The 21,917-nt window shown below is 36.3% G+C and overlaps 1 protein-coding gene across 31 annotated transcripts in view; it reads right to left on the bottom strand.

Annotated features, from left to right (window-relative positions):
* The window catches only part of BAZ2B (bromodomain adjacent to zinc finger domain 2B), a 413,832-nt gene that overhangs the window by 174,963 nt on the left and 216,952 nt on the right, over positions 1–21,917 (bottom strand). For all 31 annotated transcript variants that reach the window (XM_050752835.1, XM_050752834.1, XM_050752839.1 and 28 more), the window contains one exon: positions 988–1,134. In XM_050752835.1, coding sequence (XP_050608792.1) covers positions 988–1,132 — 145 coding nt within the window. In that variant the 5' untranslated portion in view covers positions 1,133–1,134. The remainder of the gene's footprint in view (positions 1–987; positions 1,135–21,917) is intronic.

The following is a 21,917-nucleotide window of genomic DNA, read 5'->3' as shown; positions in this document are numbered from 1 at the left end:
AAATAGTTAAAGTTAAAATGCTTCCTACCAATAAATAAATGAGTTAAATAACTTTAAGTATTTAATAAAAGGAATGTATTCTACCACACCTTTGTAAAAGAGCCAAAAGTGATTTTGGGAGGTGCTTAAAGATATCCTCTACATAATTAATCAAAATTGAAGATATTTTCACTTCTGAAATAAAGCTCTCCTTTTACGCAAATATAAATTTTATTCTTTTTTTTTTTTTCTTTGAGACGGAGTTTCACTCTTGTTACCCAGGCTGGAGTGCAATGGCGCAATTTTGGTTCACTGCAACCTCCACCTCCTGGGTTCAAGCGATTCTCCTGCCTCAGCCTCCTGAGTAGCCGGGATTATAGGCACGCACCACCATGCCTGGCTAATTTTGTATTTTTAATAGAGATGAGGTTTCCCCATGTTGGTCAGGCTGGTCTCGAACTCCTGACCTCAGGTGATCTGCTCGCCTTAGCCTCTCAAAGTGCTGGGATTACACAGTGAGCCACTGCGCTCAGCCAAATTTTATTCATGTTTAAGCGAAATTTGTTATGCTGTAAACTTTAAAAACATTTTCCATCAAGTAAATGATCTGCCTTAGTGTACATCTGTGAACTGGAGTAGCTGGAGCTTACAAGGTCATTTCAAATACTGGAAGGAAATCTAGGGCAAAGTATCTACCAAGGACTTCCTTCTATTTCATTCCCTCTTGGGCCTATTGTTCTAAAAGACTTCACTAATTTATTAATTAAAATGATAAAACAAATGATGGTATCAAGATTTAACTCTCAAAGACAATTTCTAACAGCATAGAATAACCAGTGCTTTCCCACTGTAAAATCCTGAAAAAGCAAAAAGGCTAGGTGTTTCACTTAGCCTTTATTCAACAGGTCAATGCAAGGCATGAGAACATTTTATTCAGAGCTCAATAAAATACTATGCAAATTATTTAAAGAATGGCATTCTAAAACTGAGTTTAAAAAGGGTATTTACCACATGGGTTGATTGTAGAGCTAAGTGAAGCAACTCCAGTGGAAAGGCCACCTTTTGAAACTACTGAAGCCACAGAAGGTGTCGAAGATGAAGTTGGTGTAGTAGAGGAGGCTGCTGAGGATGGTAACCGTTCTCCAGACTCCATATCTATGAGAGGGGAAAATGTTAATTCTCAGTATCAGATAAAAAATTTTTTCAAAATAATTCAACATATTTAAACTTTCTGTATACTTTTAAAAATATAAATTTCTAAATATATGGTCTTTTGAAAGATAAAATATGGAGTAGATAAAAACAATATAATTTAAAATACCAATTTATAGAATAAGTTTAAGTATACCAAATCCTCTTGAGTTTTCTTATACCCCCCAAATTAATAGTGGTTCGAATATAGTAATTTCACACAAATGCGTGTTGCCACAACCATCAATTAACATGTTATATTCATCTTATTCATCCCAAATCACCTCACATCTGTTCACTTGCAACAGAATTCCTATGTTACCTTAATGAATAATTAAAAAAAAAATACCACCACATTTGAATGGGTTGCACCCTTATCTTCTAAATACAGATAGCAATATACTTGTAGGTTTTAAGTGTCCAAGACTCTGGCCTGGGAGTCCCCAATAAAGTGAACACCTCCCATACACCTCAACAAAGGTAAATACATTTCAGAGTTTAACTGGAGGCAAGTTTAAACCATGATTTCAAAATGGCCTCAGTTGTGACCCATTTAAAATGACAAAAGCACTTCTAATCATCTTTATTAATTTTTTGGGCTTTGTGGATGTAGCCTTGCATTGGTTTTACTGCAATAACTAATGCTGATATTAAACATTTGGACTATAATGGGCATTTTATATTCATTTTAATACTCTGCATGCACTGTTCCCACACTCAAGCAAGGAAGTCATTAAATTCACAGATGCTTTAAAGAGAACATAATCTATAATAAGGAAAAAGATACTGCTTGCCTATAAGTGAATTTATAATCAGCCACATGAAAACTCTCACCATTTAAATAATCTAACTACAGAAAGATTTCTGTACTGAATTCTACAGGCAATTCACAGAATAACTGTGGATTTACTAAGAAAAATAGTTGGATTTCATTTTTAAAATGTTGACTAATTAAAATAATGCAAGGCTAGCATTTGCCTAATTGTTGATTGAATCCATAAAGTATGTAGATAATTTTTCTCATAAGATAGATACATATGGGGAAGGTAATCTTAAATCGACATATAACATCATTAGAAAGACCATTTCAATGAGCTTTCCAATCATACAGAATTCAAAAACTTGTCTTCATATTCTGGTATTGCTGTAAATCACTTCCATAGACTACAGTACTGCTATGATGAGTCTGTCCATATTCTTACAGAATTTATATTTCTTTTTATCAGCATTCATCATGGGAAAGGCATAGTTGCTACTGATGGCTGCATGCAACTAATGTACAAAGGGTAGGTTTTGGGTCAACAACAGTAACTAATGAACTCTGAGACATGTGGTTGTCTGATGGTAAAGCCCATAAAAATTATTTTTACCAAGTTCAATTTCACCAAATAGAAAAATATTTACTCTTTACCTAGAAGAGAGTTTAAGAAAAAGCTATTTTTTCTTTATAGCTGGTAACCTCATTGTCTTCAAGAATTCTACTTGCTACTTAAATATATTATGTAAAAAAAAGATGAAAAGGGTTTTAAAAAGTTTGCCTTTGTACTCCACAGCAGAAATAATTTGGTGACATAATAAGATAAGCACTTTAGCTGAGTACTTGACATATAAGAGCTCAATATAAAATCGTCATTATCTTTTTTACAGGATATTATGCTATAAAGTATAGGTATTTCTTATTGTTGATAAAACCTGATTCAGGACTAAAGCAAGGAAGATCAAGAAGGCAAAAGAAGCAGTCTCGTATACTGCTTAATGGATATTACTTTCCCTGAAGAATTAATCTGAATATTTATTTAAATAAAATAAACGCACATGCACAAATGCACGCGCATGCGCGCGCACACACACAGAGACACAAACACACACACACACAGAGAAATAAAGTATCATTAGGTAAAGTGATATATACAACATTCTTTGCTACAGCACTACTTAAAAATAAAATTTAAACCTGGCAATGAGAGTAGAACTAGTGCTAGTAGTACAAAGCTGGGGCCTTTTTTTTTGTTTCAGTAAAGATGTAATTTTTTTCTTCTATTTCTGGTTCTTTTTGCTCGTTTAAGAAAGGGCTTAACTTCTTTTTTTTTTTTTAATACTTTAAGTTCTAGGGTACATGTGCACAATGTGCAGGTGTGTTACATATGTATACATATGCCATGTTGGTGTGCTGCACCCATCAACTCGTCATTTACATCAGTTATAACTCCCAATGCCATCCCTCCCTCCTCCCCACTCCCCATAATAGGCCCCGGTGTGTGATGTTCCCCTTCCCATGTCCAAGTGATCTCATTGTTCAATTCCCACCTATGAGTGAGAACATGCGGTGTTTGGTTTTCTGTTCTTGCGAAAGTTTGCTGAGAAAGTTTCCAGCTGCACCCATGTCCCTACAAAGGACACGAACTCATCCTTTTTTATGGCTGCATAGTATTCTGTGGTGTATATGTGCCACATTTTCTTAATCCAGTCTGTCACTGATAGACATTTGGGTTGATTCCAAGTCTTTGCTATTGTGAACAGTGCCGCGATAAACATACGTGTGCATGTGTCTTTATAGCAGCATGATTTATAATCCTTTGGGTATATCCCCAGTAATGGGATGGCTGGGTCAAATGGTATTTCTAGTTCTAGATCCTTGAGGAATCGCCATACTGTTTTCCACAATGGTTGAACTAGTTTACAATCCCACCAACAGTGTAAAAGTGTTCCTATTTGTCCACATCCTCTCCAGCACCTGTTGTTTCCTGACTTTTTAATGACTGCTATTGTAACTGGTGTGAGATGGTATCTCATTGTGGTTTTGATTTGCATTTCTCTGATGGCCAGTGATGATGAGCATTTTTTCATGTGTCTGTTGGCTGTATGAATGTCTTCTTTAGAGAAATGTCTGTTCATATCCTTTGCCCACTTTTTGATGGGGTTGTTTTTTTCTTGTAAATTTGTTTGAGTTCTTTGTAGGTTCTGGATTTAGCCCTTTGTCAGATGAGTAGATTGCAAAAATTTTCTCCCATTCTGTAGGTTGCCTGTTCACTCTGATGGTAGTTTCTTTTGCTGTGCAGAAGCATGCTACTTGACTTCAAACTATACTACAAGACTACAGTAACCAAAACAGCATGGTACTGGTACCAAAACAGAGATATAGACCAATAGAACAGAACAGAGCCCTCAGAAATAATACCACACATCTACAGCCATCTGATCTTTGACAAACTTGACAAAAACAAGAAATGGGGAAAGGATTCCGTATTTAATAAATGGTGCTGGGAAAATTGGCTAGCCATAAGCAGAAAGCTGAAACTGGATCCTTTCCTTACTCCTTATATGAAAATTAATTCGAGATGGATTAGAGACTTAAATGTTAGACCTAATACCATAAAAACCCTAGAAGAAAACCTAGGGAATACCATTCAGGACATAGGCATGGGTAAGGACTTCATGTCTAAAACACCAAAAGCAATGGCAACAAAAGCCAAAATTGACAAATGGGCTTAACTTCTTAAAAACATATGCCTATGGCCAGGCGCGGTGGCTCATGCCTGTAATCCCAGCATTTTGCGAGCCTAAGGTGTGCAGATCACGAGGTCAGGAGATCAAGAACATCCTGTCTAACACGATGAAACCCCGTCTCTACCAAAAATAGAAAAAAATTAGCGGGGCGTGGTGGCGGGCGCCTGTAGTTCCAGCTACTTGGGAGGCTGAAGCAGGAGAATAGCGTGAACCTGGGAGGCCGAGGCTACAGTAAGCCGAGATCATGCCAGTGCACTCCAGCCTGGGTGACAGAGTGAGACTTTGTCTCAAAAACAACAACAACAACAACAACAACAAAACATATGTTTATGTAACCATTTTCCTTAGAAGCTCTATTATAGACATTATTAATGTATTATTTTCTTTCAACTATATTGATATTAGATATTTATTTTTAGCCTAAGATTTCTTAGGTGGCTGAGTAGTCTTCTTGCATGTAAAGTACTAATTCTCTCACACTAGTCTTAAGTAGTTGTTGTTTTTAATAGGCATTTCTTAGTTCTAATAATCAAAAATTGGGTCAACTACTCCAAGTTCATCTTATACATAATCTTTTGTCATTTTATAGAAATTTAACAAATCCACTCTACCCTTTGCTACTCTAGAATGAAGATTGTCTTATGCCTGAATTTACAAGGATTAGCTCTTCAAATTTTCTTTTTAAGTTAAATATTATTCTTTCAGTTTTATTTACTATCATCCCCTGCTAAAGCACAAGAAATCCTAGCCATCAACTCGATAGTTAAAAGTTGAGAAGGCAATACCTTTGTAATTGTGAAACTGTATAATTGTGAAAAATCCACAAAACAATCATTGGCTTACCATATTGTAAGAAGTAGTCCAAGAACAAGATTTAAAATACATATGCACCAAAGGTAACTAAAAGCAGTGGGTAAAAATTTGAGGAGAAAAAGGACATTTGCATAGTCTCAAAGTATCTCCTCCAAAATATCCATTAAAGAAAAAGATGAAAAGAATAGTTTCACAGTGGGGAAACAACATTACCTATAACAAAATATCAACATGTATTTTCTGATGCCTTAGAAGAGTCCATCGCTTCTGTGGTATTCTTCCCAAAAATATACAATCTCAGCTGAACCATGAGAAACCACACAAACTCAAATTGAAAAACGATATGCAAAATAACTGACCAGTATTCATCGAAAGTGTCATGGGAAAGGAAGGGAAGGGAAGGGAAGGGGAGACAAGACAGAGAAAGAAAGAGAAAGAAAGAGAAAGAGAAAGAAAGAGAAAGAAAGAAGACTGGAATTGCCATAGGTTGGAGACTAAGGAGACTACGAATTCCTTAGTGTGAGACCTAGGATCCCACAACTAAATGTGATGTGGGATCCTAAGTTGGATTTTAGAATAAGAAAAGGATATTAATGGCAAAACTAGTGAAAATTATATAAGGTCTGTAGTTTACTTAATAGCATTCTATCAATGTTAATTTCCTGATGTTTATAATCTTGATAATTGTATTCTGGTTATATAAGTTATTAACATTAAGAGAAGCTAGATGAAAAATATATGTGAACTGTGTTTTTTATTATTAAGTCTAAAATTATTTCAAAATAAAAAGTAAAAAAACAAACAAAAAAACACAAAGTCTTCCATATAGTAAGCACTAAAAAAAAAAAAATGCTTTGAAGTTAAAGAGTATAAAAACCTACACCTTGAAGGAATGAAGAACAGACTACATTGTGTTGGTGAGATATTTGCTAATAAACATTATCTGGGTTCAAACACTATGCCTGAAGTTTATTAGTTGTGATCTTGTAAAAATTATGTAATTTCTCTCAGTTCTCAATTTCCTCGTAAGTGATTTGAAGAAGATGTAGTTGAGAGGATTAAATGAGATAATGCACGTAAAGGGCAGGGTACCTAGCATTCAATACTTGTTAGCTATTGTTTTTAATGAAGGAACATCTATGTATATAATTACCCATGTGTATACGTGGCAAGAAAAGAAACCTTAAGATGTTCTAGATTATTCATGTTGAAGTGAATATTTAAGATTTATACCATTTATAGATTACATATATACTTACCATGGCATTATATTTTTTAGCCAGATAGATTATGTGTTAAGAATTTAAAATAAATGTCTCACAATTGTATAGATACCAATGTGGTAAGGTATGTTATCTTAAAATTTTCCAAATAAACTGATTTTTCATCTATAATACAAATACAGATGAAAAATTAATACATTCATTTTGTTGACAAAATATAGTATCTGTTATCACATGAGTTATTATTTATAATTCAAGCATAGTACATAAAAATCTGCAGAAACTCATTCATTCAGATCTTTTAAGAAAAATACATTCATTAAAATAAAAACAGTTCAGGTATCCAAGAACCATCTATTCCTAGATTTCTGTTAGGGCCAGAGCATCCATGTCTGACACCTATGCTTCTATAACGGCCTCTCATTCTGACCCTTTGTGTTAAGAATACTACTTTCATCTTGGGTTCCAAATGATCATGAACTAATCCATTCTTCATGTTCAAAACAAGCCTAGATATCACAAGATCAAAACAAACAGAGTATAATAACATGACTTCCCATCTATAACTCACCAAAGGAAGAATATCTAGTAGGTACATCTTTTAACTTAAGGCCATTCAAGAGATTACAGTTTCTAATGTATAACTTGGTCATTTTTTTTTTTTTTTTGAGACAAGATCTCACTCTGTCACCCAGGCTGGAGTGCAGTGTCATGATCATGGCTCACTGCAGCCTCAACCTCCTGGGCTCCAGTGATCCTCCCACCCCAGCCTCCCAAATAACTGAGACTACAGGTGCATGTCACCATGCTTGGCTAATTTTTTGCATTTTTTGGTAAAGACAGGTTTTTGCCATGTTGCCCAGGCTGATCTTGAACTCGAGCTCAAACTATCTGCCTGTCTTCGCCTCCCAAAGTGCTGAGATTCCTTATTTCAAAAGTTAACTTTTGAAAGCGGTGGTTCACGCCTGTAATTCCAGAGCTTTGGGAGGCCGAGGTGGGCAGATCATTTGAGTTCAGGAGTTCGAGACCAGCCTGGCCAAAGTGGTGAAACCCTGTCTCTACTAAAAATACAAAAATTAGCGAGACCCACGTGGTGGGTGCCTGTAATCCCAGCTACTCCGGAGGCTGAGGCAGGAGAATTGCTGGAACTCAAGAGGCGGAGACTGTAGTGAGCCGAGGTTGCACCACTGCACTCCAGTCTGAGCAACAGAGTGAGACTCTGTCTCAAACAAAAACAAAAACAAAACAAAACAAAAAAACGGAAAGAAAAGAAAAAAGAAAATTAACTAGTTAAAGATGACTACAACAACAAATTAACACAAAACACTGTAGTGAAAAAAAAATGTTGTGAACCAAGGGAGAAATATGTGCAAAAGATGAAGGGCCTACAGATCATTTGATTCATTATAGATCTTTCCTGTAGCCTAAAGCAATGATTTTGGTTTTGTGACACACCATCTCTCCCACCAGGGAACATATGGGTGACATTTTTGGTTGTCACAACTGGAAGAGCGCTAATGGCATTCAGTGGAGATAGAGGCCAGGGATGCTGTTAAATACCCTAAAATGGACAAGAACAGTCTTCCCCCTACAGAATTATCCAAACTAAGTTGTGTTGCTATGGATGAAAAACTCTGATCTAAAGTATCAAAAAGGGTATTATTTGAAATTCAACTAGCTAAAACTTTAATAGTAATTCTGTATAACTATAATAGTAAGATCAATCAAGCTGATTTTGATGACCCAAAGCTACTGTAGTGATAAAACTATACTCGATATCTTTTGTGTCAGCATCCCTCTAAAAGTCTAATATTTTACATCTTATCCAAATTTTTAAACACTGACAATGTATCACATGCAATTAACACACATCACAATGCTCACTCATACTGAGTAACATAAATTTGTTGTATTTTACTAAAATGACATTTATCTATAACAATTCTGAGAACAAATAAAAATCCAAATTATGAAAATGACAGACCACAACTTCTTCCCTGCATGATGATTTTATGTACTATAAAAGGATTCGATGATCAGTTAATGATAATATTGTTCAAGTTTATGTATCTCAAGTATTCCTGTTTTGTGTAATCATAGAGTTCATGAACACTGACAGCTGGTAGTTGTAAACCTGAACAGGTGCTAACAGGGAGTCCAAGACACGTTGTTTGAGATATGTAAACACGATTAGTTCCCTGTGTTTCAGGTGCACTGATACTTTAGTATTGCCATATACAGTCAAGAAAAACAGGGTAATAAAAAAAAGTATAGGCATAGATTAAAGATGCAGAAATTACAAACAAAATAGACTCAGATATTTTTCCTGAAAGGACATTTTTTAAAGAATGATTTTATTTGTACTAACAGTAGCAAAAGTTCTCTGTGGGAGTTCAAAACACAGCAGATTCAGTAAGTCCTTACTTTTCCTTTATAATGTAACCTCAGAGAAATATGATAATTAGGAAGAATATCAGGAGGTAGTCACTATGCTACTTCTTTTGGTTTATTAGAACCACTAAGAGTAGAGTTTTATTATATAAGTTCAATATTTTCTAAAAATTCTGAGAAAGGTTTATATATAACTATTTGTTTAGATAACTTCCAGGCAATTGATCATGTGAACATATAAAACTTCAAGATATTAAATAGTAAAACAAAAACAAAAACCAGGCAACAAATGAAAAGCTGTCTGTTAAAGGACATTCAGAAATAGGGGATGTGGCCAAAATACCTTATCAGACAGCAGACAAAATTATTCTTTGGAAATAATATGTTCATAGGAAAAAGATTCTATTCATAAAATTCTTATTTACCTACATTTTCTGAAACAGAATTTCAAGGAATTAAGTATGGTATATAGTGGTTTAAAATGTGAATATGTAAAATGAGTTGCTTTTTCTGTCATTTGACACATTTTAACTACCATTATAAACAAACAATTCATTACATCCTCAAACAGAACTGGATGGCAACCAGGTGTTCTGTGTGTTAACCTGTGACACTGAGCAAGTTTCAGACTCCCCTAAATACTAGTTTCTTTACCTAAAAAATTATGAGATTGAATTAAACTAGCTCTCAAGTTCCTATCAGAGTTTTACAAACTTGGTGGTTAAAAACAACTGACCCCCAAAACCAACAAAAAACATACACAAAATTAATACTGCATTAACATATTTAACAATTTAATTCCACTTTGTCTTTACCATTCTTTTCATTGGCGGTCTTGATTCTATCTCCAAATGTGTATCATGTTAAATTACAGATATCTGTTAAATCTTTTAAAGATTTACTCTTGTTGTACTTTTATCTCAAGAGACCTGATGGTGAGAAATTATCCAAGGGTAAAAGCAGTGGTTTTCATATTGCTCAGCAAATAATCTATTCAGAGAGTATCCCTTTCCATCCAAAGGATTAAATATTCCTTTGCAATGAGCTATCTGTGGGGAAGACGTTATCCTAAGACTTATGAAAAAGATGTAAAAGAATAATAAGATTTGAGAAAGATTTAATATCTATGGATCAACTAAACTGTAGGTATAGTGTGTGATTTTAAATACTAACTAGATTTAGAAATGTCTAACAAGGAAACAAAGGTTAGAAAGATAAAAAGAGACAGTGTATGGTTAGATGATCCTTTCATCTACAAATCCAAGGGGCTCCAAAGAACAAGCAAAAGACCTAAAACTTTGCTTAACTAAGAAATACAATTAAAATTTTAATTAGAATATTTAAGATAGTTCTGAAAAGCAACTGAGACCAATGCGTGAGATTGAAAAAATAAAGCAGAGAATCAAACAGAAATCGTATTACTCTATATAAAATATCTGTGTATACTCAGAAGCCCAGGAAGCAAAGTCTAAGTACTACATGTCTGATGAACTAAAATAAAAAGTCCCCTTTAGTAGGAAAGATGCAGAACCACACGGCAGAAACAAAGTATCTAAGTCTTAAAGAACAAAGTGAGGATAACAGGTTGTGAATACCATGCAAAAAATGTGGGCTTTTCTTTTTCTTTTTTTTTCTTGGTGCTGGTCACCCTCACATTAGGTTTGTCTTTTTAATATTACCACTTTCCTACTCAAAAGTCTTCAAAGGAATATATATCCCAGAAATACACTCAAATATTTATTGGTAAAGGTATACATAAAGGATATTCATTACACCACTATAATTGCAAAAGACTTTTAAAAACACATTTCCATCAATAAATAGTTAAATTAGATTTTTAAAATCTTTATTAGATTACTATGCAGGTGTTCAAAAAAAAAGAGGTAGACCTATACTAGCTAATATGTTAAATATAAAGAACAAGGTGGGGGAGACTATAAATAGCAAGACCTCATTTGTAATAAAGACAAATAAGTGGAAGATATATTCATATACTTGTATGCTCACAGAATATTTCTAGAAAAATATATAAGAAATTGGTAACTGCTTTACTAGGCAATGGAGAAATTGGATTCGAGGGTGGGAGAATTATTTTTCACCATATATTTTTTGTGCTTGAATGTTTTACCATGTGATTGTATTAATGACCGTTAAGTCAACAAAAAGAGAAAGATTTCTAAAGGTTTGTTATTGCTAGAAATTACCTTTCAAAATGCTCCAGGGTCTTAGGCTACCTTTAAGTGTTAGGAAGCAGGGAACCTACTCCCAGTAACCTTGAAATAGAGGCTCTAGCTCTGGCCCACATACCAATTGCTTGTGTCAAGGATCTTCCTTTATATGTTTTGTATATTGTGATTCTATGTGAGATTTTGTTTAAAGAAAAGCTCCCAGTGCTTTTTTAAAAAGGTGGCAAATCACTGGTCTAATGAATATCTGTCTCATTCCAGTTCTTAATAACACGGCTATCTTTCTAACACTATTCACCGTGACGTCAGAATCTGAGTTCTTACCTTCAAGTAGGAGGTGCTTTCACTATTCTCTGGTCTTTAATTTCTAATTTCAAAACACTGCCCATGGTATCTTAAAATGAAATCTTATTTCCTCATGGTGGTCATATTCCTAGTTCTGCATGCTAAACATCTAGACTCTGACCTGTTGAGTCAATCACCTACTTGGGGAGGTTTTAAGTGATTTATTTTATTATCTATCCACTATTTTTTTTCCAAGTTTCAACAAGAGAATCAAACAAGCAGAAGAAAGAACTTCAGAGCTTGAAGACAAGGCTTTCAAATTAATCCAATCAGACAAAGAAAAAAAAAAAAAAAAAAGAAAAAACAATGAACAAAGACTCCAAGGAGTCTGGGATTATGTTAAATAAGCAAACATTAAGAATAATAATTAGTGTTCCTGAGAAAGAAGAAAAATCTAAGTTCGGAAAAGTTACTTGAAAGAATAATGAAGAAAAACTTCCCTGGCCTTGCTAGAGATCTAGACATCCAAATACAAGAAGCTCAAAGGACACCCGGAAAATTAATCACAAAAAGATCAGGATTATAGGCCACGGCTTAATTGGAATTTTTTTTTTTTTTTTTACCACAAAGAATTGGATTTTTTATGTGTGTGTGTGTGTGGTTTTTTTTTTTTTTTTTTTTTTTTTTTTTTTTTTTTTTTTTTTTTTTTGAGATGGGGTCTTGCTCTGTCGCCCAGGCTGGAGTGCAGTGGCCGGGATCTCAGCTCACTGCAAGCTCTACCTCCCAGGTTTACGCCATTCTCCTGCCTCAGCCTCCCGAGTAGCTGGGACTACAGGCGCCCACCACCTCGCCTGGCTAGTTTTTTGTATTTTTTAGTAGAGAGGGGGTTTCACCGTGTTAGCCAGGATGGTCTCGATCTCCTGACCTCGTGATCCAATGGTCTCGGCCTCCCAAAGTGCTGGGATTACAGGCTTGAGCCACCGCGCCCGGCCTTTTTTTTTTTTTTTTAAGACAGAGTTTCATTCTGTCGCTTAGGCTGGAATATAGCAGTGCAATCTCAGCTCACTGCAATCTCCACCTCCTGGGTTTCAGCAATTCTTCCGCTTCAGCCTCCCAAGTAGCTGGGACTACAGGTGTCTGCCACCACTCCCGGCTAATTTTTGTATTTTTAATAGAGACAGGATTTCACCATGTTGGCCAGGCTGGTCTTGAACTCCTGACCTTAAGTGATCAACCCGCCTTGGCCTCCCAAAGTGCTGGGATTACAGGTGTGAGCCACCACACCCGCCAATAAGTGGATTGTTTTTAACACAAAGGATGAACACTTGAGGTGATGGATATCCCATTTACCCTGATGTGATTATAATGCATTGCATGCCTGTATCAAAATATCTCATGTATCCCATAGTACCCACAAAATACCCACAAAATACCATGTACCCACAAAATTTGAAAAAAGAACAACAAAAAAAGAAATACACCAAAATGTTAACAACATTTCTCAGAATGGTGATATTATAAATGACTTTAATTTGTTTTTATACTTTTCATTTGTTTTTTGTACTTCTCAGTCTATTTCAATTTTCCATATTAAAAATATTACACAAAAATGAAACACACCCATTTTTATTTTTTTAGGGGTAAGAACTAACCTTAAAATTTATATTTGGCATAGGAAAAATTACTGATCACAAGGTGATCAACAACGAAATGAGCTATTTTACAGATGTAAAATCTATTTTGGATGATACTTTAGGAAGCTGATTAATAGTCATTTCTCCAGGACGGTCCAAAAGCGACGAATTAGACACAAACTCTGGAGCTTCATTTCCAGGTACCATTAACCTGAAGAGTCACAGAATTTTAGTAACACTAAAAAGAAATAATTTTTCATTAAAAAGCCACATGTATTTCATGAGAACCAACCTATCAGTGTTACTGGCCTATTTCCTAACCAAAAAGCAAGATTCTAGATTAACTCATAAAGCCTATTTCCTCTCATTTATGCTTTTCCCCTAATAATGAAGAGACAGCATACTATCTACGGATAGGTATTTCCTGATGCCCAATATGTTACACCAACGAGTTGCTGATTATTGAAGTTATCAAGAACAAACTTGATAGAAATGGAAGAACAGCAATGAAATAGAAGACATAAAGAAAACTAATAGAAACTTTAGAATTGACAAAAGTAATCTGAATAAAAAACCTCACTGGATGGACTCAATAGCAAAATGAAGATGATGAAAAAAAAAAAAAGAGCCAATGAACTCAAAGGTAATCTACAGAAATTATCCAGTCTGAACAATAGACAAAATAAGCATTGAAAAACAATTAAAACTGACCCAAGGACCTGTGAGACAATAACAAAATGTCTGAGATTCAGGTCAACAGAATCTTAGGGGAGGAAAAATGGTGTAGAATTGAAAAATTATTTGAAGAGGTGGTGGCTAAAAACTTCATTTTTGGTTAAAGACATAAAAACCTAAAGATTCAAGAAGATGAGCGAACCCCAAACCAGATAAACCCAACAAGAAACTGAAATCTAGACTGAAATGCCAAGCTTGATGGCTCATGCCTATAATCTCAGCACTTTGGGAGGTTGGTGGGAGGATCACTTGAGGCCAGGTGTTAGAGACCAGCCTAGGCAAATTAGAAGAATCCATCCCTACTAAATTTAAAAAAAAAAAAAAAAAAAAAAAAATTAGCCAGCCAGTATGGACTACAGGCATCTCTCTGTAGTCCTAGCTATTTGGGAGGCTGAGGCAGGAGGACTGCTTGAGTCCAGGAGTTTTAGGGTGCAGTGAGGTTTGGCTACACCACTGCACTCCAGCCAGCGTGAGAGTGAGACCCCGTCTCAAAAAAGTAAGAAAAAGAAATCTAGACAGAAATGAACAAAATGGATAATTTTCAACTAAGTATACAGCTTTCATCAATTTATCTCCTGAAAGTAAGCTGAAATTTGGAATTATATTATATTGGTTTTCACCTATTCTTTTTTAGTCAGTGTCAAAAACTAACTTCTTATAATGTTAATTTTTTCCTAAATTTATGACAAAATTTCATAAATGCTAGTGTCTAAAAGAATATACAGCAAAATCCATACATTCTTTTTGTAAATACTAAATTTACTTATAATTAATAATTCTTAATTGAGAAACCATACATCAAACAGATATGAAATACATAGCTGAAACATGTAAGACAGTAGTCAAATCTCCCTTTGTTACACTTTTCAATCCAAGCTTTAAAAAATGGTCCAGTTATTTTAAACAAAATTTTATAATGCAGAAGTCCAAAATAGCAATAGAATCTGTCCAACCTCCTAGAAGTTTACTGCATGGGTATGACCCATCTAACCTAAACCAAATCTTAGTATTATGGTTTCATATGAACATTTCATGTTAATTCTTTCCAGATTGATAATATCAAAAGTAAACCTTGAAGTTTTGGGGTTTAGTGTTTTTTGTTTTGTTTTGTTTTGTTTTGTTTTTGAGACAAGGTCTCACTCTGTCTCCCAGCCTGGAGTGTAGTGGTGTGATCACAGCTTACTGACTGCAGTCTCGACCTTACGCGCTCAAGCAGTCCTCCCACCTCAGTCTCCTGAGTAGCTAGGACCACAGCCTTGTGCCACCACATCTGGCTATTTTTTTTTTTAATTTTTTTTTTTTTAATAGAGATGAGATCTCCCTATGTTGCTTAGGCTAGTAACTTGAAGGTTTTAAAGGTGATATTGATAACCCTTGTCATAGACGCTATAGACACATAAAGAAATTAACATTTAACACATACTGTGCTTTGGCTAGCACACTGCAAACCTCTGGAGCTCCAGCATGCATCCCTGGTCAGCTTCCATTTTTCTCAGAGGTCTCCATTAACGAAGGCAAGATTGACAACAAAATGCACCTATAACATGCTTTCTGACATTACTGGTCTTGTCTAGAATGCATGAAAATTTTCCTCAAAAATAGCTTTTTCAGAACCTGTTAAGATCTGCAAAAAAACAGAAGTTTGCAGGAGGCTATTTTACAGCTACTATTAAGTTTATATAAATTTTACCTGTTTAATATGTCTGAGGGTCATATCAACCTTAGAACAAAATTTTTAAAGCAGGCTCACAAAAATTTATTCTAGTCCTATCAACGCTCACTAATCTATGTCCTCCCTCCTTTAGTTGGCTATTGATATCAATAACAAGGCTTAGAAAATATGCAACAACCAAATTGCTTATAGATTTAAAAGGTAATTTTAAACATTCCAAAAGTAAGTAATGTGCATTTCTGATGTTTAATGGTTTCTAAACTAATGATTGCTAGTTTAACATATGCCTATCTGCTAGAAAGCAGGTATATAATAATACTAGGGTTTGGGAGAAAATTAACTCTATAATTGGTGAGTATTAAAAGTCTTCTGCTAAAGGTTATCGCATTTTAGAGCTCTAAACTGAAATTTAAATTTTTAGCAATCATATTACTTTAAAACTTCCCATAGGCTATAATAGAAGTCAAAATTCTCCTATTAATAATTAACTATTATAGCCAACTGTTGCTGAAGATAGTCATTATTACTAGCCTAATTCTTCTTTTTATTTCTCTTACCTGAACTGTCATCTAATTGATTCCTCTTTCCCCTGAACCAGTTCATTGAAAAAAGTCATTGTGGTAGCACATATCTATTCTCCCATTCATATTAACAACAAAATTAAACCCAAACTCCTTAGGCTTGACCTTATAGGCTTGCTTATTTCTCAAAACTTACTTTCTATGTATTTCCAATCAAACTTAATTAGTCACCATCATCTGGTTCTTGCATCATACTTTCCCAAATCTTTAATTCCAACTGCATCCCTCTCATTAACATGTTCTTCATCCCTTGCCCCATAATTGCATATCAAATCCTCCCTATTCTTTAAACCCCAGGTCAAAGTGGCACCATGAATGACACCCATGACATGGACACCCATAAATTACCTAAGCTGAAAGTCAGAGACCCCAAACCCTTAGCACTGTTGACTGCTGACAATTTGAAGAAGTCAAAGTTCTAAATCCATAATATTTTAAAAGTATTTTATCACTGTCTCTTTCACTGCACTTACCATATTTTATCCTGTATTACAACTATGAATTTGCATACATTTGCCTAAGAATTAGTAAGCTTATGGGAGAAGAAATCATGTTTTTAGTATCTTATATTTCCCGGAGGCTTAGAGGAATACTTTACTCAAAACAGTTGCTTATTAAAAATTTGTTGAATAAATGAAAATGTATCTTCATCATTTATGTGTCTTAAATTAATACATCATATTTTAAAACAAAAATATGACAAGAAAAACAGCAACACTGTAACTATTAAGTTATAAAATCCTGATATTGGAGCTGGTATTTTATCAAATCTGTTTCAAAATTATCATAGATTTTAAAATTCAAAGAAAAATAATTGATAAAAAATAATTGTATTTCACACTTCAGTGACAGAGGTCATACCAAGACTTTCAATTCAAACTCAGAACTATAGGATTTTTGTTATCTGTTTTTACGTTTGTAGTCCTTGCTTTTAACATGTCAAAAATCTCAGTTAATGTGCCAACAACCTCCGTTCTTGCCACTTTCAGCACCAACACTGACATAATAATACAATTACTGAAAACACAGTTATTTTGATCCTCAAAATATAGTCAACTAGTCAAACTAAAATATTTAAGTCACTTTAAACAGTTCTTGTGTGTGGTTATACCTTCAACTAGACACAAAATCAGGTTCACTCATTACATTTCATTCCAATTTTTTTTTTTTTTTTTTTTTTTTTTCCTTTTTTTTTTTTGAGACGGAGTCTCGATCTGTCACCCCGGCTGGAGTGCTGTGGCCGGATCTCAGCTCACTGCAAGCTCCGCCTCCCGGGTTCCCGCCATTCTCCTGGCTCAGCCTCCCGAGTAGCTGGGACTACAGGCGCCGCCACCTCGCCCGGCTAGTTTTTTGTATTTTTTAGTAGAGATGGGGTTTCACCGTGTTAGCCAGGATGGTCTCGATCTCCTGACCTCGTGATCCGCCCATCTCGGCCTCCCAAAGTGCTGGGATTACAGGCTTGAGCCACCGCGACCGGCCTTTTTTTTCTTTTTGAGACGGAGTCTTGCTCTCACCCAGGCTGGAGTGCAGTGGTGCGATCTAGGCTCACTGCAAGCTCCGCCTCCTGGGTTCACGCCATTCTCCTGCCTCAGCCTCCCGAGTAGCTGGGACTACAGGCGCCCGCCACCACCCCTGGCTAATTTTTTGTATTTTTAGTAGAGACGGGGTTTCATCGTGTTAGCCAGGATGGTCTCGATCTCCTGACCTCGTGATCCGCCCGCCTCGGCCTCCCAAAGTGCTGGGATTACAGGCGTGAGCCACCGCGCCCGGCTCATTCCAATTTTTTTTTTTTTTTTTTTTTTTTGAGACGGAGTCTCGCTCTGTCGCCCAGGCTGGAGTGCAGTGGCGCGATCTCGGCTCACTGCAAGCTCCGCCTCCCGGGTTCACGCCATTCTCCTGCCTCAGCCTCCCGAGTAGCTGGGACCACAGGCGCCCACAACCGCGCCCGGCTAATTTTTTGTATTTCTAGTAGAGACGGGGTTTCACCGTAGTCTCGATCTCCTGACCTTGTGATCCGCCCGCCTCGGCCTCCCAAAGTGCTGGGATTACAGGCGTGAGCCACCGCGCCCGGCCTCATTCCAATTTTTAAGGACAGCATTCAACTATACAACAAGCAATTCTGAGGAACCCAAAATCAGTGTATCAAAAGTAATATCTAAAAGTGTACGTTCCAATAGGACAGCCATTAACCATATGCAGAAAATTACATTTAAATCAATTAAAATTAAATAAAATTTAAAAGTCACACTAGCCATATTTTAAGTGCTCAACAGCTATCGCATCATTATAGGAAGTTTTATGACACAGTGTCTATCTAAATGATAACATTCTTCCCTCAGACACCGAAATCCTCTCACTTAGTGAGGAAGCCTGTTTCATATTGAGTAACTCGACTATTAATAAACTGTTGAAACATGAGTTGGCAGCTTTAGGGCAGATACCACCTTACCGAAGTTTTCTTGAGAAAGAGGGATGTGATACAAAGTATTACATACAAATCAGCAGTTAGCTCTATGAAGAAACTTAAACTAATATAATGTTACCATGTTTTCTTCACAGGATATACTTACCATTACTAAAATGGTGGAATTTCATTAAAATCAGTGGGAGATTATTTGAGGTGGAGTTTAGCTTATTTATATTCACTTAAAAGCTTAAACTATTCACTCAGAAGATAACCTGAAATAACTCTCATTACATCTTTCATTACTTCTCAAATGTTTCCACTGAAATATCCCTAGCACAAATTAGAAGAATTTTGTTCTATTTGCAATATTGTAGGTCCAGTGATTATTGGCAGAAGAGGCCATAAACATATACCTGCTATAAGTGCTCAATGTATTTAGTTAGAAAGAATTGAACAGGAAAAAAAGGTGGCATTGTAGAAAAAAAGCAGAAATAGGTTATGTGTGCATGGGTTTCCCTTTGCCCTTCCATTGATGCTGATGACACTCTCTGTACAGGGAGGGTCTTCAAGAGTTGAAAAGAAACTAAAGCCTAGGTATTCCACTGCCCTTTTATGCTAGAACTTACATCAGAATTCCAGAAGGGCCTATTACTAGGTAGGCCAAGCAAACATAAATAATATATAGGAAGTGCTGGCTACCAACTCTAAAACTTGAAGTCATTTCTACTGACTGAACTCTTCAGTCCCAGTTACAGCAATATTTTTAAAACTTTGGGTCATAACTCATTCAAGGTCATGAAATTCACATAGTAGAATCATAAAAAAATGAAATATTCTGGGCCACTCTCAGAGATATTTGAAAAACACGTATCTATTTGGTTTCCCAGTAATGTATGGTTTCTACAGGGAAGCACAGAAGGATTTTACAATCCCTAATCATACTAGCTGCTATATTAGAATGATTACGACTATATACACATATAAACAACTGTTTATACATATAAATAAATTTATATAAACATACTCACATATACATGCACATACACACTCACATATAAATGCATATACTACTACTACTACACTAGCAGAATTCAGGCTTTCTGCACACAGTTCATTGATGAGAGCAGCTGCACAAAATTCTAAGAATTCCTCTAGGGCTCAGTGGCATATACTCTTAACCTTCCAGTCTATGACAAAGAAATATGGGGTATTTAGTTTGGCTGGCCACCTGAGATGCCACCTAAATACTAGTCTTTTATTCTGTATACTCAACTAATTAAAGATACTTCAAAGTTATTTCACCCAGATGCTCTAAGTGATAATTATACAAACTTTAACCATTTATGAAAACATCTGATGTTCAACCTTTCAGAAAGCATTTGCCACACCATGAAACATGCTAGTGCCTGGGGTATAATGAATAAGTCAATTAGGTCAAGTACTCTACCTCAAGGGTTTATACTCTAGTAGGCTGGAGCAATAGTGGAAACCTAAACAACGCTGAGTTAAACAGATTCTTACTAGTAAGAAATTGGGCTAAGTGATGGTACCTGGGTACTAGGGATTAGAAAATGGTATTATATAAATTTAGGAAATGGGGTGGTCTTTTCAGGGGTCATATGTGTAGATGAGCAAACAAATTAAGAAAATAAGTAAGATATGCAGTTGGAATATATTCTATTTATTCTTAATTTTGTTATTGGGGTATCTATATTAAAAGTTATGCATTTTCTCATACTCCAAAAAATATAAAAACATTTAATATGAAAAAAGAAAGTGCTTCTGAAAATAGATTGCCATTTCAGAATCTAATATTATAGATCTAGAATAGTTTTGATAATATAAAGGACATTATATAATTTTAATTATTTTCTAATTATCAAATTTATGGTTCATTTTTACTTATAAATTTTAGTATCTACAAAGACCATGTGGTAGTATTGGAGTAAAATAGGAGAAACAGATATGAGTATCCAAAACTATATATAAATTTTAATCAAAGAAGAAATACTTTTTTTTTTTTTTTTTTTTTGAGACTTGGAGTGTCGCTCTGTCACCCAGGCTGGAATGCAGTGGCTCACTCGGCTCACTGCAAGCTCCGCCTCCCGCGTTCACGCCATTCTCTTGCCTCAGCCTCCTGAGTAGCTGGGACCACAGGCATCCGCCACCAGGCCTGGCCATTTTTTTTTTTTTTTTTTTTTTTTTAATGTATTTTTAGTACAGACGGGGGTTTCGCCGTGTTAGCCAGGATGGTCTTCTTCTCCTGACCTCGTGATCCGTCCGCGTCGGCCTCCCAAAGTGCTGGGATTACAGGCGTGAACCACCGCGTCCGGCCAGAAGAAATACTTTTTAAAACATTAGGCTGGCCGGGCGCGGTGGCTCAAGCCTGTAATCCCAGCACTTTGGGAGGCCGAGACGGGCGGATCATGAGGTCAGGAGATCGAGACCATCCTGGCTGACACGGTGAAACCCCGTCTCTACTAAAAAATACAAAAAACTAGCCGGGTGAGGTGGCGGGCGCCTGTAGTCCCAGATACTCGGGAGGCTGAGGCAGGAGAATGGCGTGAACCCGGGATGTGGAGCTTGCAGTGAGCCGAGATCTGGCCACTGCACTCCAGCCTGGGCGGCAGAGCGAGACTCCGTCTCAAAAAAAAAAAAAAACAAAAAAAAAAAAACAAAAAAAAAAAACATTAGGCTGTGCACGGTGGCTCATGCCTGTAATCCCAGCACTTTGGGAGGCCAAGGCAGGCAGATCACGAGGTCAGGAGATCGAGACTAGCCTGGCCAACATGGTGAAACCCCATCTCTACTAAAAAATAAAAAAAACTAGCCGGGCGTGATGGCGTGCGCCTGTAGTCAGTCGCAGCTACTCAGGAGACTGAGGCAGAGGAATCCCTTGAACCCAGGAGGTGGAGGTTGCAGTGAGCCAAGATCGTGCCACTGTACTCTCCAGCCTAGTGATAGAGCAAGACTTGGCTAAAAAAAAATAATAATAAATTTTAAATAAATTCATGCTACTAGAATCGCTTGAACCTGGGAGGCGGAGGTTGCAGTGGGCCGCGATTGCACCACTGCACTCCAGCCTGAGCAACAGAGTGAGACTCTGTCTTAAAAAAACAAAACAACCACCACCAAAAAAACGGTCATCCACGGTGGCTCACGCCTTAATCCCAGCACTCTGGGAGGCCGAGGCGGGCAGATGACCTGAGGTTGGGAGTTTGAGACCAGCCTGACCAACATGGAGAAACCCCATCTCTACTAAAAATACAAAATTAGCCAGGCATGGTGACGCATGGCTGTAATCCCAGCCACT

The sequence above is a fragment of the Macaca thibetana genome, chromosome 12, assembly GCF_024542745.1.
Source record: "Macaca thibetana thibetana isolate TM-01 chromosome 12, ASM2454274v1, whole genome shotgun sequence".
NCBI lineage: Eukaryota > Metazoa > Chordata > Mammalia > Primates > Cercopithecidae > Macaca > Macaca thibetana.
The sequence above is the reverse complement of the archived record's forward strand: the minus strand, read 5'-3'. Positions and strand labels throughout refer to the sequence as shown.